The following is a 17,850-nucleotide window of genomic DNA, read 5'->3' on the forward strand; positions in this document are numbered from 1 at the left end:
GGGATGTGTTAGCGTTGCAACGCCAGGCATGCAAATCGCGTTTTTGTTCCGTGTCTAATTTCGATGTCGAAATGGCAAAAACAAATGCGGGATATGAACATCACTCGAACGTAAAATGATCGGTAAACAAAAGATTTGCACTAAAACATTTTTTGCACACGTCATCACTAATTGAATTTTACACTTTTACGAAGAACGGTTTAATTGCGTGATCGTCAACACCTGGCTAATTAACACGACAACTGGAGGTTTGAAAAATATCGAATTTTCTTCCCTCCATGCAAGGCAACGTCAGAGAACAGCGTTTTCATAAATTTTTTAATATCTACGAGGGATTTTTCATTTTGCGGAAAACTAAGCGAGGAATTGCGAGTTTTTACTCGTCTATGAACAAATTCCGCACAGCAATTACATTTTACATTTCATTCGGCCCTTTTATCGCTTCTAACAACTATTTTAAGGCCGTATCGGATTATTATTGGCTATTAAGGGAAATGTTACGAGTCAGTCCCCAGCGAGTTGTAATGCCAGCACTGCAAACCAACATTTTGCCCAACTTTTAACCTTTGAAATCAAAAAACTAAAATAAAACCGAGTTGCAACGTTTCGTTTATTTAAAAAACATCATCAGGCCAAAAAACATACACATTATAAGTTGTAACTACAATTAATTTCTATCCTATTTACTGAACATTAAGGGATGGAATGAATCTGAATGAATTTTGAATTGATTTGAAAGATTAACAAAATTGTCTTGACACCAACTGAAAAATTCTTAATTCAAAAAAAAAAAATAAGAAGGGATCAGTGGAACGTGTTATTATCTTTGTGCCAAATGAATAAATGAAATATTGAATAAAAAATTTAATATGTATGTTTTTTAGTCTGATGATGTTTATTATATGGACGAAACGTTGCAACTTGTCATTTTATTAAAAACTTTTTAAGGAAGTTGGTCTATCGCCGTAAAATTTTATCAATCAAAGTCAAAAGTTTTCACTAAAAAAAAAAAAACACTAAAGAAGAGGAAGAATTGGCGCAGTCAGTAGGATCTAGTTATGTTATATTGGAGATGGTTTTGTTTTCTTGGTGTTTTCTCCCGAAAGGAAGGAAACTAGCGATTGCTTTGGGTGCAGCATTGTCTTTATTTCAAGTGGGGCTTCGATTAAGTGAATTCTCAGAAGTCCGCAGCTTTGTGTTAATTTCAAAGAAAAACTGTCCACAAATCGGGGCATCCCACCTGTTCCCTCGCATTTCTCGAAGCTACCTGTTGCAAGGCCCGAGGCGCATGCTTGCGATTTTCCGTTTCCTCAACCTCTGGAAAATTGTGCTTGTGTAGCGTCAGTCGCTCGCACAATTAGCCGGACTTTGTCAAAACAAGCCCAAAGAAAAGCTCCAGCCTTCGGAAAATTAAATTCGCTGCGACATCTGCTCCATTCAATAACCGATCAATTGTAGAAATTCGGTGTAAAATGCAATTTCCCGGGTTCGAGCGTCCGAAGTTAGAAAAGCTGGCAGCTCGACATTTCGTCTTTTTCTCGAATATTGATCGCTCGAATTGCGCCTGTCTGTGATTCCCCCATTCAAGCGAGTGTTTGGTGGCTGTTGAGCGAGAAGCGTTAGTGTTTCGGCGAGTGTCGAGTGCACTGTGACGCTTGGGGTAAGTCCGCACTTTGCAAACCATGAATGAAACTAGCTTCGCTCAGATCGAAATGGCCAAAAACACAACCAGGTTGTAAAAATGAAAGTGAACGGCAGCTTCTCCAGGAGCAGCTCGGCGCGCTCCTCCAGGAAATCGGTCGCCCTCCCCAAATCCTCCTACTCCTCCCCGACCCCGGGCTCGGCCCCCCGAAGCCCCCACTACCACCATGAGCAGAAATCGCCCAACTACCCCAGGAGTCCGCTCCTCGAACGCGGCGCCAAGTCCCCCAAAGTCCAGCTCAGCAGCCCCTCACAGACCGAACGCATCTTCGATTTTAATCAAAGCACCGGCCCCAAGTCCCCAAACCTCCCCCTGAAATCGCCCAGATCCCCCAGGTCCTTCAACCTGCAGGAAGAGGTGCAAGTCCATGAAGGCACCTCCACTGCTCACTTCAACCTCCAAAGCCCCCCCAAGTCGAAACTGAGCAAAGCGTTCCACCGCCAGCAGTACCAATCGTCGAAGAGCGACTCCAGCAACTCCAAGTCCAGTCTGGAGTACCACTCCACCACCACCCACCCCACGGGGGGGTACCAGGACATCGAGTACAAGATCTGCCACTCGCTCGACTCCGAAAGCGACACGCAGACCTGCTCCAGCTATCGGTACTCCTCCCGGCACTCCTCCTTCAAGGAGAAGAGCAAGAAGCCCAAGTGCAACATTCGCACGAATCCGGGCTATGACGAGAGGTACTTTCGGTTGAGTTTTTTCTTTCGCTAGCGAGCTACTTCCAGATATGCGTCTAGCAAATCAATCAACGAGTCCGATCGCACCGATAAGGCGCTTCTAAGGTGTCGCAAGTCAACTTCTGACCTCACTGACATGACGGATGATGCCGCCAACACGACCATGACCTCCCTGAGCCGGCCTAGCTCCCCTCGGAGGAAAGGCTCGGTTAAAGGTGGGCTGGCGTATTTGGCGTCACGGAGAGGATCGAGGGATTCGGTCGCCTCCAACATGTCCAATGTGTCGAATGAGGACATCGGACCTTTGAACTTTCAAAACACGGCAAGGGGGCGCCAGAGAAGGACTTCAAACTTCCTGGAATTGCCCGGTAAGTTTTGTGTTTTGCGAGTTTTTTTCAAGGTAAAATAAAAATTATTTTTTGATTATTTATCTCGCCCCTGATAATCGACAAAAAGTTTGGTCAAGATCAATGATTTTGCCCGATATGTTTCGTATTATTAAATAAGAAAGTAAATATTTAAGATAGAAATTAAAGTAATAATAATCAGTATTCCCATCCACAACTAATAGTTTTTGAAATATTAGTTCAGTTTTGAAAATTATTTTTTTTTTACCAAATTATTTTACAAACCAACTTATGTGTATGTTCTTTATGTGGAAAATTATGTGAGGATTCCAAATCTGTTCTTATTTTTCATCTACAGTTAACAGTTTTTGAGATATCGGTCAAAGTTTGGCTCCTCAATGTAAAGTTTAGTTGGAGTAGTTAAGTAAATACTTTTTAAAATTTTTCAATTGAAATTGAATAGTTTGGATATCTGATATCTTAGTTTTCTATGCAAAATTTATCAAAGATTTTGAATCTGTTTTTACTTTTCGTCTACGAACCGTAGTTTTTGAGACATTGGCCAAAGATTATAGAACTGATTAAAATTTAGTTTGAGAAAACCAAACGTATTTTCCAATAATTTTTTTAGCAAAGTATTTTACAAACCAACTTATATCTTAATGCTTTTTGTAGAAAATTATGTGAGGATTCCGAAACTGTTCTTATTTTTCATCTACAGCTATCAGTTTTTAAGATATTGATCAAAGTTTGGTTCCTCAAGATAAAGTTTAGTTGGAGTAGTTAAGTAGATATTTTTTTATTTTTCAATTGAAATTAAATAGTTTGGATATTTGATATTTTAGTTTTATATGCAAAATTTATCAAGGATTCTGAATCTGTATTTACTTTTTGTCTACGAACCATAGTTTTTGAGATATTACCCAAAGATTATGGAACTGATTAAAATTTAGTTTGAGAAAACCAAACGTATTTTCCAATAATTTTTTTAGCAAAGTATTTTACAAACCAACTTATATCTTAATTCTTTTTGTAGAAAATTATGTGAGGATTCAGAAACTGTTCTTATTTTTCATCTACAGCGTATAGTTTTTAAGATATTGATCAAAGTTTGGTTCCTCAAGATAAAGTTTAGTTGGAGTAGTTACGTAGAAATTTTTTTTATTTTTCAATTGAAATTAAATAGTTTGGGTATTTGTTATTTTACTTTTTTATGCAAAATTTATCAAGGATTCTGAATCTGTTTTCACTTTTTGTCTACGAATCTTAGTTTTTGAGAAATTCCCTAAAGATTATGGAACTGATTAAAATTTAGTTCGAGAAAATCAAACGTATTTGACAATTATTTTTTTAGCAAAGTATTTTGCAAAACAACTTAAATTTTATTTCTTTTTGTAGAAAATTATGTTAGGATTCCGGAACTGTTCTTATTTTTCATCTACAGTCAACAATTTTTGAGATATTGATCAATGTTTAGTTCCTCAAGATGAAGTTTAATTAGAGTATTTAAGTAGATATTTTTGTTATTTTTCAAATGAAATTAAATAGTTTGGATATTCGGTTTTTTAGTTGTTTACGCAAAATTTATGAAGGATTTTGAATCTGTTTTCACTTTTTGTCTACGAACCGTAGTTTTTGAGATATTAGTCAAAGATTATGGAACTGATTAAAATTTAGTTTGAGAAAACCAAACGTCTTTTCCAATAATTTTTTTAGCAAAGTATTTTACAAACCAACTTATATCTTAATTCTTTTTGTAGAAAAGTATGTAAGGATTCCGAAACTGTTCTTATTTTTTATCTACAGCTATCAGTTTTTAAGATATTGATCAAAGTTTGGTTCCTCAAGATAAAGTTTAGTTGGAGTAGTTAAGTAGATATTTTTTTTATTTTTCAATTGAAATTAAATAGTTTGGATATTTGATATTTTAGTTTTTTATGCAAAATTTATCAAGGATTCTGAATCTGTTTTCACTTTTTGTCTACGAATCGTAGTTTTTGAGATATTAGCCAAAGATTCTCTGGCTAAAATTTCAAATTTCTGAGTCCGACCTAAAAATAGCTTTGGGGTTTTTGCTTATTATTATAGTTAAGGTTTTTTAACCAATTGACAATTATTAGTTCGAAACAGGAAGAATAAAAAACTTTCATCTATAAACCAAAAATTTCGTTTCTTACAAAAACAAGCCTGGAAAATTTACGATAATTTTATTATTCATCCGATTTTTCGTGTGAAACAAATCACAGTCACAAAAAGCCAACATTTGGGTCACAGTTGATAAACGCTGTCTGCTCCCGAAGTCCACTATTGATTGTTGGCGAAAAAAATGGAATGTGAGCAGGAGCGTTTAGCCCAACGTGTAATTCGTAACATATTTCCGTCGCTACAGCCAGATGATGTAATTACTGCGAGAAAACATACTATTGGACATGTGACCCCTCAGTTCGAATCGATACCGGCTTACCTTTGAATTTTTAAATAAACACATCGCTTCCCTCGAGAATTTATGATCATCTCGTTGCTAAACCGATTTTCTCCTGCTTATTCAAAAAAAACCGAAATTGTGGATGAGCCAACTCGATCTCCAAGGACTGCACCGGAACAATTCTTCCGCGAATTTTATTGTCCTGGAGATAATCAACCCGATCCGGGAACATTCCGTGCAATATGACTGATTATTTGGAGTGGAGCTAAGTTTTCCCATTGTTGCTTAATTAGCTCCGAGTTCGTTTGAGCGAATCCGCGCAACGAGCTTAGTTTTTCATTTTAAGTGAGGACGAAATTAACGTTCAATCACATTTTGGAAATTTAACAATTAAACAACCTCGTTAATTAATCATATTTTATTGCCACAATGTAAACAAAATAATTTGTTTACCCAGTCGTTTCACAACACAATTGAGCCATCTCATTGCTCGAAAATAAATATAAAAGCTTCCAGTTCTGTTATTTTTGAAATTACGTAATCAGCAAGTCATAAAACAAATCATTTTGACCATAAACTAGTCCAATCATTTGCGTCGCGTGTGCTAATCATTTTCTTGAAAAAGTGGCTTTTGTGTCGGTTCTAAAAATAATGCCGAGTTGTGCGCTGCAAGCATTAATCTTTTGTGTATAAGGACGGCATTTATTGATCATTTATCTTATCTGAATATAAATTAATGCCATTTTCCTCCCAGTAACGGCTTTTTTATTCCTTTTTCACGTGTTTGTTTTAATAACAGGAAAATAGAGCAATTAGTGCGACTTGAAAGGCTGAAGAATTCGTTTTGTGTTCCATTAATCAGTCAATGGTTAGAAATAAACACAAGGGCAGGAAAACACAATTAAATTTAAACATCTGTCCCGAACAATTCGCGCAACCACCTGGTGGTTATAATTGTGGCGTTTTTTCCAGGAAATTCAATCTAAATGTAAATCTGTAATATTTACAATTACAATAATAATAAAAATAATTTAGTTTGCAACGCTGTGACAAGACGAATCTATTCGAAAAACTAATTCCAAACTCAAATAAATTCATCCGAGTTTAATTAAAAAAATGTGCAGACGCCACAACAGGTGCTCGCTTCTGGAAGCCAAAAACCGCCTCGCAAAAAAGGACGTCGACTCTATTGTGTTGGGCAAAACTTGTGTCATTGTTAATTAAGTTGCGAAAAACTCGCATTAATCTTGCGACTTATGCAGAGGAAATAACAATGGAATTATTTCGACAAAAAGTGATGATCCTTGGCGTTTTGCTGCGTCCAGTGTTAATTCCCCGTTTTGTATACTGGCGTGTTCAGGAAGTCAATTTCCTCGAAAACCTGGCGATCGATGCGATAAGCCCAACTTTCGGCGTTATTGTTCCCTGTTTGAACTTCTCACAATTCAGACGGATTACAGGAACAGCCGATAGTTTTGCCTAATAGTTTGGGTGATTCACAGTGTAGCTGATGATGATTGAACTGAAAAAGCGCGACTTTGATTTATCGCAATCTTGGGATTTGAAATGACGATCGATTTTGGCAAATTGCACACGACTGTTGAAAAAGTGGGTAACGAGACACCACTGGTCGCTTTTTCAACGGCAATAACTTTTAATCGCCGCGCATTAAACTCCTCGCTTATCCACTCGGGGTACAAAATAAAAAGTTAGGCAATTATCTGTTTACCGGGCGGAAAAAACGATTAATTTTTACGTCAAACTTTTTTCAATTTGGAACTGGCTCGCGAATTAATATCAAACTAATTTCGCCTTGTTTTGACAACTGATATTGAGATTTATGACTTGAAATGGCACGTTCTTAAAAAGTTTGTCAAGTTGAAAATTCGTCTGCAAATGCAATTATTACGACAGGGACACATTTCTGTAAAAATGTATAAACAAAAATTATACATAATTGAATTAATTAAATAATTAATCTTGGGCTTTTTACTGATCTTTTTTCTTTTAATATTTTGTTTTTTTTTGTTATTTTAATTCTACTTTTGTCTTTTCCGCCTATTTTTTTGTTCTTTACTTTTACTTTATTTTTTTTACTATTTGTCTTTTTGAATTCGACTAGTTAGGTCTTTTGCTTCTTCTATAATCTTTGCCCTTACAGTTTTTTGAAGTTATTTTTTTCCCTCTTTACACCTGTACATATTCATTTTCGATCATTCTCTTATTATATTTTTTACTTCATTTTGTGTTTGTTGCCTCTATTTGTTCTAACTTTATAAATATTGTTCGTAGTAAAATAAAAAAATTGTTCATCTTCAACTAGTTGGTACTGAAAAAAATCTCTAACCTCCAGTTATTCTAAAAATAAATTTGTAAAAAACACATTAGGCTAGTCTTTACTTTCTCATCTCTTTCAATGTTTCATTCATCTTTCTTTTTATTATATTTGGAATAAATTGTGGAGTAAAGGATAATTAGGATTTTTTTTATTGTTGTCTTCTATTATTCAGTGTTTTTCTATATTGTTTTTTCACGTTTTATTACCTGTTTTTTTAAGTCTTTTTTATTTTGACTTACATTAAAACTAATATAATTGCGAATGGTAATATTACATTTTCTCTCAGTAATTTATCGATCACAAAGAAAAAAACCGCCTACTCTTTGATACACTTTTTTATATTTCTTATTGTTTTATTTCTGGTCATATATTTTTTTCTTATTTTTATGTCTTTGGCTACTTTTCTTTATTGTCTCACTTACTTTTAAACCTTGAAGGTTAATTACGTAGAAAATGGTTTTATAGGACAGAGGACAAATAAAACAATAAAGTTTGTCGCGACGTTTCGATACTTCATTGTATCGTCTTCAGGCTACAATTTTGGGCGTTTGGCTTATTTCATAATTGGAAAGTGAGACCTTGGTGGTCTAAAAAGCTGTTACTTTTTAAATTTTATTGTCCTATATATTCTTCCTGTCTCTTTTTCTCATTCTTGAAGTTTCTTAAAATTATTTTTTCTTAGTTTTGCTTGTGCTTCTGTTTTTTGACTTTTACTTCGTTGTTATTATATTACTTAACTTATTGGTAAGATTCTTCTTTGTATCTATTTTTTACTCTTACTTTATGTTTTGATCTACATTCGTTTCATTTTTTCATTATTAGTTTTTTCTTATACATTTCGTATAATTTTGTTTCTTGACATGCTATTTTCTTTTCTTCTTCTCTCACTTATTTCTAAATGTGTTTTTGTGTTATTTGTTTAATTTTATTGTCCTATATTTTTTATAAAATGTTTCTTTTTCTTATTCTTTAAATTGCCTCAAATGATTTTTCTTTACTTCTGCTCGCTTGTTGTTATTACTTTAATAAATTTCTTAAATTTTCAGCGTTATTTTAATTAAAAATAATGGTTTTGGGTTTTTTATATTGTGCTTCCACTTTTGTTCTTTCTATTCGTTTTTTACTCTTATTTTATGTTCTGATCTATATTCTTTGAATCTTTTTTATACATATTTCTTATTATGTGTTTTGTTTCTTTTCATATTTTTTTTATTATTATGTTTTTGGCTGCTTTTTTCTCTTTTCTCACTTATTTTTAAATGTCTTTCTGTGTTATTTGTTTAATTTTATTGTCCTATATTTTTTATAAAATGTCTCTTTTTCTTATTCCTTAAATTGCCTCAAATGATTTTTCTTTACTTCTGCTCGCTTGTTGTTATTACTTTAATAAATTTCTTAAATTTTCAGCGTTATTTTAATTAAAAATAACGGTTTTGGGTTTTTTATATTGTGCTTCCACTTTTGTTCTTTCTATTCGTTTTTTATTCTTATTTTATGTTCTGATCTATATTCTTTGAATTTTTTTTATACATATTTCTTATTATGTGTTTTGTTTCTTTTCATATTTTTTTTATTATTATGTTTTCGGCTGCTTTTTTCTCTTTTCTCACTTATTTTTAAATGTCTTTCTGTGTTATTTGTTTAATTTTATTGTCCTATATTTTTTATAAAATGTCTCTTTTTCTTATTCCTTAAATTGCCTCAAATGATTTTTCTTTACTTCTACTCGCTTGTTGTTATTACTTTAATAAATTTCTTAAATTTTCAGCGTTATTTTAATTAAAAATAACGGTTTTGGGTTTTTATATTGTGCTTCCACTTTTGTTCTTTCTATTCGTTTTTTACTCTTATTTTATGTTTTGATCTATATTCTTTGAATCTTTTTTATACATATTTCTTATTATGTGTTTTGTTTCTTTTCATATTTTTTTATTATTATGTTTTCGGCTGCTTTTTTCTCTTTTCTCACTCATTTTTAAATGTCTTTCTGTGTTATTTGTTTAATTTTATTGTCCTATATTTTTTATAAAATTTTTTGCTCTGATTTTTTGTCTTTTATTTTTTGACTTTTACCTTCCTTGTTGTTGTTATTTTATCAATCTTACGGTTATCGCTACGATTTCATAAGTCTTTGGCGTAATTTTAATTATTAAAAACAATGTTTTTTTTCTTTGTATTTGTTTTTTACTCGTAATTTATTTTCTGATTTGTTTTTTTCTATTGTCTTGCTTTTACATTTGTATTTTTACCTCTTTTGTGATAATTTTGCCAAGTAAAATTAAACAATTTTGCAAGAGATTCGAGTTTCTCCTATTAGTTGTGGCAAGTGCAGTGCCATTAGAATTCCGCGTAATATCCCCCGTAATGCTTCCCCGCTCCATCGGTTTTGGGCGTAATACCTTGAGCCCGTCTGCAGCCCAGCTTTCCTTCGTTAAAAATTCCAACAATGAAGGTGTTAATCTCGCGTCCATTACGGCGCGATGGAATAATTCCGTCGAAGAAAGCGCCCACCCACCCTTAATGGAAATGAATGTTTTAAAAGAGACCTGTTGAGCGTCCCGACTTTTCCGCGGCCGATGTTTGTCGCGAACACAACACACTTTATTGACTTAACTCCGAAGCAAGAATCTTCCAGTCCTTGACTTTCAATAAAAGTGCACTAAACGGCTTCATATATTGCGTTATGAAGCTTCGTATTATTGTGCACGAAGGCCCTGCTGTTATTGATTTTCACGTGGACGGAGTCGGGCGATAAAATATTAACTTCTGGAGGATAATATGAGTGTCTAACCGCTGGACCCGTAAATTCTTATCCGAGTTAAACGGAGGCGAGGGAGATGGCTCGAGTGGCGGCTCATTTTTCCTTTCTTTTGCATTTTTAATTTAATGGACGGGAGAGGAGACGACAGGATGACGGTTCGGAGATGGAGGTTAATGAGGCTACGAACGAATGTTTACTGTCTTACTCGCTCGTTCTGTGTTAATTTTACTTAATTACAGTTTGGCTTAAGCCTCCGGGCTACAAAGACATGAATTATTAGATTAGAACGAGGGAATTATAGCAAATACTTCAAAGGAATGCGCGAGATAGACACTATTTGTGTCTTAAACTACGATAATGCGTACAATAGACACGGATTCGGCGAAATTATTCCGGCTCTGGCGAAGCACAAATTAACCTTTTCTCGAACCCATTTCAGCAGAAATAAACACAGATAAGACAAGCTTTATACGGCCGTTTTATCGAAATTAAAAGATAAAACCGTTATCAAACGCCAGATTAATTCCAACAACTATTTTCGCGATTTGCCAACGTTTGGTAAAAACACTCCTCGTTATGGGTTTACTTTTCGTTACGTATTGATTCGCGTGGAGCGGTTTGGAAATATATGGCGTTATTTAACCGAATTTGTGTTGTATATCTAGTAAATTACACCGCGTAATCCAATAAGAAAGATTTACAATTGTAGCAACAACATTTATTGTTACGTAATTAACACGAAAGAAGTTGGCAGTAAATTACTAAAAAAGCTCTGACGAGGTTTAAAGCAAGTGGAATGCGATTCCTGAAACTTACCTGTCACCAACTCTGAACAGAATTTTGCATTTCTGACAGATTATGTAATTAATTTCAAGCTTGGAATGAAAGTTTGCAGACGTTTAATTGATACGGGGAGGCTCCTGTTTACATAAAAGTAGCAAACTTGTTCTCTTATTACGCGAGTCCATTAGATGATTAGTATGTACACTAGAAAAGTCCAAACCAACAAAATTCTAATTTATTTGTGACTTTCAGCAATAATTAAAAGTGCGCTTTCACAAACTTTGTTTTAGCCTCAATTTATTTACAATTATTCTTTGTGTTTCCTTGTCATATTTTTCCTTTTTAATCATTAATACGTGAAGTGTAATAAGTAATAATCAATCGTCAAATTTATTTATTGTTGTTTATTGTTATTTTAGCTTCTTCCATTTTCATTATTTTTTTTGTTAATCAGTTTTTGTTATTTTATTTTGTTTTATTTTAATTATATCTCGTTTGTTTTGGCTTCTTGTTTTTTATGTGTTATAATACTGAAAACAGAGAAGAAAAACACGAGGTCGCGTATTTCATTGTTTCCGTTTCCAAGTTAATTATTCTAATGAAACTAAAGTAAAAGAATTAATATAAATGTGTCCTTTGTCGGCTGTTAAGTTATAAATGCGTGTCGTTTGCTTCAACTTTGAATAATGATAACGACACAACTCCGTTTTCTGAGCTGAAACTCTGAAAGTTTAATTCTTGTGAAAAGAATTATCTGTGGATTCGCAGAAGAATTTATAGGTTCTTTGTTTATTTATAATTTCAGTTAAAAAACAAATTAAAATAATTAAAAATAATTAATTTAAAATTATGGAATGCGTAAATAATAACGCAATAAATTATTAAATAAAATATTTGGTTCTAACCCGGCGCATCCACCATTTTTAATAGCTGAACAAACATTTCTAACTAATGAAATTGTTAATTACGGAAGGTGAATAAGTAAAATTTTTATGTTTTTAAGAAAAACGATAAAACCTGATATTTTTCAATTTAAAGGTTACTGATTACATTTTGTTATTGTTTTCGTAAAAACTATAAGAAAAAAAAAAAAACAAAAAAACTACATTTTTGCAATGAACTGGGTTTTGGTTACTGATTATTTTCACATGAACATGGCAAACAAATTTCAAGAAGAACTTGTTTAAAACAAATATGAATAACTTGCAAAATAGCGATTTCAAATTTTTATAAACGCAATAAATTATTAAATAAAATATTTGGTTCTAACCCGGCGCATCCACCATTTTTAATAGCTGAACAAACATTTCTAACTAATGAAATTGTTAATTACGGAAGGTGAATAAGTAAAATTTTTATGTTTTTAAGAAAAACGATAAAACCTGATATTTTTCAATTTAAAGGTTACTGATTACATTTTGTTATTGTTTTCGTAAAAACAACAAGAAAAAAAAAACAAAAAAACTACATTTTTGCAATGAACTGGGTTTTGGTTACTGATTATATTCACATGAACATGGCAAACAAATTTCAAGAAGAACTTGTTTAAAACAAATATGAATAACTTGCAAAATAATGATTTCAATCTTTTATAAAAGACAACAACATTGACATATTATATTTTCTTTTTGGACTTTGCTTTAATTGACTATTTCAATGTATCTGATTAGAAAATAATTAATCTCAAACATGCAATACGTAGATTATGATTTAAACTATTAAAATAAAATATTAGCAATAACCCGGCGCATCCACCATTTTTGCAGTTGAGTAAATTTTACATTTGAAACGAATTCAAGTTCTGTCGTTGAACCGTTGATAAATTAAATGAATCTAAAGTGCAAAGTCAACATAAATGTATGCTTTGTTGCCCTTTAACTTAGAAATACGCGTTGTTGCTTCAACTTCAAGTAGAGTAAATAATTACCAATATTATGAGAGCATCAAGATTTTTAATCATTATTTTTTGTTGTTGTTCGGCTATGTATCTCCCGTTGACCAGTTCTTTGAATTATTCTCTCTGGATATGAATAGATCAGAGGAAATCAAGTCTAACTAAATTTCAGTTACTGGAATGAAATGAAATTTTTAATGACTCAAAAACTAGCTGCTTTTTATAAAAGTTGGTCAGTGTCAGCACTGAATGTTAAGTAATTCTCCAGATGATGTCCACAGATTCCAATTTATTTGTGGCTTTCAGCCATAATTAAAAAATGTCAGCGTCCTTTGCGCTTTCACCGTATCGTTCAATAGAGTCGAGAGAAAATAAATCAGGGCGAACGAATGACAGATAATGAAAATTGGTGAGTGACCCTTGAATAAAAAATCTTCAATACAATGAGACAGAAAGCCATTGTTGAACTTTTTATCAGTAATTGCAAATGGATGAGGCGGCCATTGGCTTCGATTTTTAGCAAAAAAAAACACTATGAAAAATTCAGTTAAAAATCAAATATGAACACTCCCCTATTCTCATTTTGCAAAGTAAACGCGCATAACAACCTGACAGAAAATTGTAACTCAAACTCCATTTTCCTCGATTTTCCCTATCCTTGGAATGAAATTTGCACGCCTCCGCGCGACCTTTCGCTTTCTCCTTTCAAAACGCCCAATCTCGCGAAAACAAGCAGCCAAATGAGGCAATCGTCAAAGTTTAATCATTAGCGAACCACTTGAACGGCTTTCTAATTGTTGCAAATTGACTAAAACACCAAACTTGAGCGGTTTTGTTTTCGCGTTTCAGGCTTTTAATTAATAATCGCCTCGTGCTGGTAGACGGGCTAATTCCAACGTTACTGGAATTATTTTTATTCGGCTCCGTTGAGCGGAAAACAGGGACGATCACCGGCGATTCTTGCCGCAGCGTGAAATCACTGATCTCATAAAGGACGTGCCGGGAATGCGCCCGCAAACGGCAAAATTCGCACCTTTAACTCAGTTCTCATAATAATAAATAAATAAAAAAATAAATAAATAAAAATTACAGTAAAGAATTGTGCTTTTCCTAAAAATTATACAATTATTTAACTAAGCAATAAATCAACACACCTAGAAACTAAACTAAATTTATTCTAATTATGAAGAAAAAACAACAAAATTAATGAAAATGAAAAAAAAAAGTTAAGTTACTGGAACTTAAACATTTGTTGTAAAATGTTCAGACTTATCACAAAATGCCCCGATTAGCGTCCATTTTGTTTTCCATTCGCCGAAACAGGGAACAAAAGTAAAAAACTCGAACGATCAATAAACTCATAAAGAATTAAAAGCCTAGTGACGTTTAGTTCCCTTTGAGTTAATTTGAAATTCCGTCTGATTCGAGTCAGCAACAAAAGATGCTACTGCACTGTAGGTGAAATTACGAGTGGAGTTCTCCTCGTTAATAATTCGTGCGCCGTGAAAGGTTGTTTCGGTTACAAGTCGAAAGAAAAATTAATAACCATGGCTGAATTTCCCTAATCTGTAAAATTTCAATTATTCAGTTCCAGACCACATACGGCCCCGGGTTTGCTCGCTACCGGAAAAAGCTTACAACCCCCGGCTCAGCGATGATCTCTACAGGCTTAGGACTTTCAGCATTACCAACAAAGGGGGCGTAGTCAATTGCGGGGATTCCATTATTAATCGACGGTCTCGGTCCAACACCAGTGTCAACTCCACAGCTAGCAGGTAAGGCGTTTTTGATCGAATTTAATTAATGGGGAGGCGATGTTTGCACTTGGCCTGTTTGTGCACCTGACACGACGGAATTCTGGCCCAACAAGTGGCTTGTTTTCAGCGGTCAACCGCCGGTTTTCATTTATATCGAACCGTAAATTTGAACAAAACAACATTAAGAGCAAATTCCTCAAATTAATTTTATGCCAAATCTTCTTAGCTGAAGGTTGGACCTTAAGGGCTTGATAATTGGGGAAAAATTGGGCGACCAATTAATCTTCTTGCCCGTGGAATAAAGCCACTTGAATCGCGCGACAGCTGTCGCAGTTTAATTTCGCCCAGTATACAGGGTGGCTCACCTAAAAATTGCGAGCCTGATACCTCGGATATTTGTCAACGGATTTTTATGAAATTTAAAATGCAGATATTTTAGAAGGTTTTCTAACAGCGCGCACACTTTTGACAATTTTTTCAGTGGTGCACAAAATGCTGCTTAGCAATGCTTTATCATTTGTTTGAAAAGGTTTCAAAAATTTTTTTTGGTAATTTTTTTGTGTGGCCATTTGTTTTTCGGGATTTTAAATGAAAGTAAATGTGTTTTAAAATTACATTTTTTAACTTGAAGTCAGTGAAAATAAATGCATTCTAAATTGTGTAAAAATCCCTGGCTCGAAAGTTTTAGGTGAGACCGCTGTACAACTTCTTGCAATTAGAAAATGCGGCGTGGTTTTGTGGGGAGATTAATTATGTGTTGACTTTAGTCGCTTTGATGTCGGAGGCAAATGCACCGAGTCAACATTGAAAAGAACATGAGGATGGAGGGATGTTAACTTGCGAAAGTGGGACTAAGTACAAGGAGATAATCGGAATTAGAGTAGAGTTCGCCTTGTGTGTGAAACTTGATTTACACACTCTGCAAATACAAATTGAGCTAAATGAGATTCTAGGGCTGGCTGGAACAAAAATGTAAAGAAATGTTGGTTGTTTATATTGATTTTCGTGTAGTGTATTAATGCCAAATGATATTTAACATCAAATTGACGTTTAATGTGCCTATTAATAGTAAATTTATGCAGAGTTTGAATTTACTAAACAGGTTGTTAAAATATAAGTAATTTGGAACAAATGATATTGAAACAGTCTTTGTTTGATTATCGCAAATAATGAATTACTTTCCGATAAAGCCGTGTCTGGCGAATTTGACAAGAAGGGATTATGTCAGTGATATTACATAATGTAATTATGGGTCGGACTACCAAAGCAATATGTTTTCAGTCTTATTATGAGTGATAACAGAGAAATAAAACAAATACAAATATAAATATGAGCTTTGTTGGTTGTTAAGTTATAAATGCGCGACTTTTGATTCAACTTTAAGTAATGATAACGCTACAGTTCCGTTTTCAGAGCTGAAATCTGTCACAATAATCAAAATCAATGATCAAAATAGATACAACCGTAAAGTTAATTTATTTAATTTAATTAAAAATGATTAGTTACAATCGTAAAAAACGTAAATAATGTTGCTATAAATCATTAAATAAGAATAGTTCTAGCCCGGCGCATCCACCATTTTTTACAGCCGAGTATCAACAATATAGTTATATTGTATTTTCTTTTTGGCTTTTGCTTCGTTGACTATTGTAATGTATATAATAAATAGAAATAAAAATTAGTTTCAAGCCTGCAATACGTAGATTTTAGTTTAAACTATTGAATTAAAATATTGATAACAACCCGGCGCATCCACCATTTTTACATCTGAATAAACATACTTGAAACGAATTCAAGTTCTGGCGTTGAACAATTAATAAATTAAATGAAAGTAAAGTGCAAAGTCAATATAAATGTATGCTTTGTTGCTTCCTAACTTAGAATTACGTGTTGTTAGCTTCAACTTCAAATAAATTAGGTAATTACCAATATAATGACAGTATAATGAAGTGAATTATGTCGCAAAAATTTAATTTTTAAGGATACAGCGAATTTGTGTTAAAATGCGACTCAAAATACTTTAATACTTTAAAGAAAGGTCCTTGAACACGAATTATTTACCCAAAATGACTACGATTATTAACAAAAAGTAAACGAAATAACGTCAGAAATTAAAAAAAAAGAAAAAACAAATGGAAACCAAAATAAAAATCTGAACTTGATAGCTTTGTAAATCAATCTGAAAGCTCGAAACTATACATTGGATTTTATTGACTTTTCTGTTGGCTATATTAAAAATGAATCATTAGTTCGTAGTTTAATTGAATCAGAAAATGTCGGTAAGGGTTGGCAAGTCATGAAGAATATTTTTTATTAAAGTGTTGTCTTAAAAATTTGTCTTAATTTGCCATACAAATGGATACAGCTGTAGAGTTAATTTATTGAAATTAATTGAAAATAATTAGTTAAAAATTGAGAAAAACAAATAATGAAGCTATAAACCATTAAATAAAATTAGTTCTAGCCCGGCGCATCCACCATTTTTTAGGCGAGCATCAACAATATTGTCATATTGTATTTTATTTTTGGTTTTTACTTAGTTGACTATTTTAATGTATATAATGAATAGAAATAGAAATTAGTTTCAAACCTGCAATACGTAGATTTTAGTTTAAACTATTGAATTAAAATATTAATAACAACCCGGCGCATCCACCATTTTTACATCTGAATAAACATACTTGAAACGAATTCAAGTTCTGGCGTTGAACAATTAATAAATTAAATGAAACTAAAGTGCAAAGTCAATATAAATGTATGCTTTGTTGCTTTCTAACTTAGAATTACGTGTTGTTAGCTTCAACTTCAAATAAAGTAGATAATTACCAATATAATGACAGTATGTCGCAGTGAATTATGTGCAAAAATTTGTGTTAAAATTAGACTCAGAATACTGTAATACTTTAAAGAAACTCTTTATGAAATGCTATTTTTTATTATATAAAATTATTTTGTAATTTTTTTTGTTTTTGTTGTTTGGGCAGTTATGAGTCTATATTTTTTAATTAATTTCAAAAACTTGTGATAAAAACCGATTAAGGGACGGTTTGAATAAATGCGATTTAAACTTTATTTAGATTTCCTTGGTCGATTCAACAAATGTGAGCAACTTTGTGTAATACAAAGTAATGTGCACTTGGCGCACAAAGAAACTATCGTC

The 17,850-nt window shown here is 33.0% G+C and overlaps 1 protein-coding gene across 4 annotated transcripts in view; it reads left to right on the plus strand.

Annotated features, from left to right (window-relative positions):
• Positions 1-1,347: 1,347 nt before the first annotated feature.
• LOC659254 (uncharacterized) overlaps positions 1,348-17,850 on the plus strand; it is a 43,253-nt gene continuing 26,750 nt past the window's right edge. The window contains exons 1-4 of one of the 4 annotated variants that reach the window (XR_010333582.1): positions 1,348-1,660; positions 1,707-2,388; positions 2,434-2,753; positions 14,522-14,708. Coding sequence is in view for 3 of the 4 variants with exons in the window: in XM_965579.4 (XP_970672.2) it covers positions 1,742-2,388; positions 2,434-2,753; positions 14,522-14,708 (1,154 nt within the window). In the remaining variant the exon portion in view is untranslated. The remainder of the gene's footprint in view (positions 1,661-1,706; positions 2,389-2,433; positions 2,754-14,521; positions 14,709-17,850) is intronic. The other 3 variants (XM_015981412.2, XM_965579.4, XM_008197079.3) reach the window with 3 other exon arrangements.

Source organism: Tribolium castaneum, chromosome 3, assembly GCF_031307605.1.
Source record: "Tribolium castaneum strain GA2 chromosome 3, icTriCast1.1, whole genome shotgun sequence".
In the NCBI taxonomy this organism is placed as follows: domain Eukaryota; kingdom Metazoa; phylum Arthropoda; class Insecta; order Coleoptera; family Tenebrionidae; genus Tribolium; species Tribolium castaneum.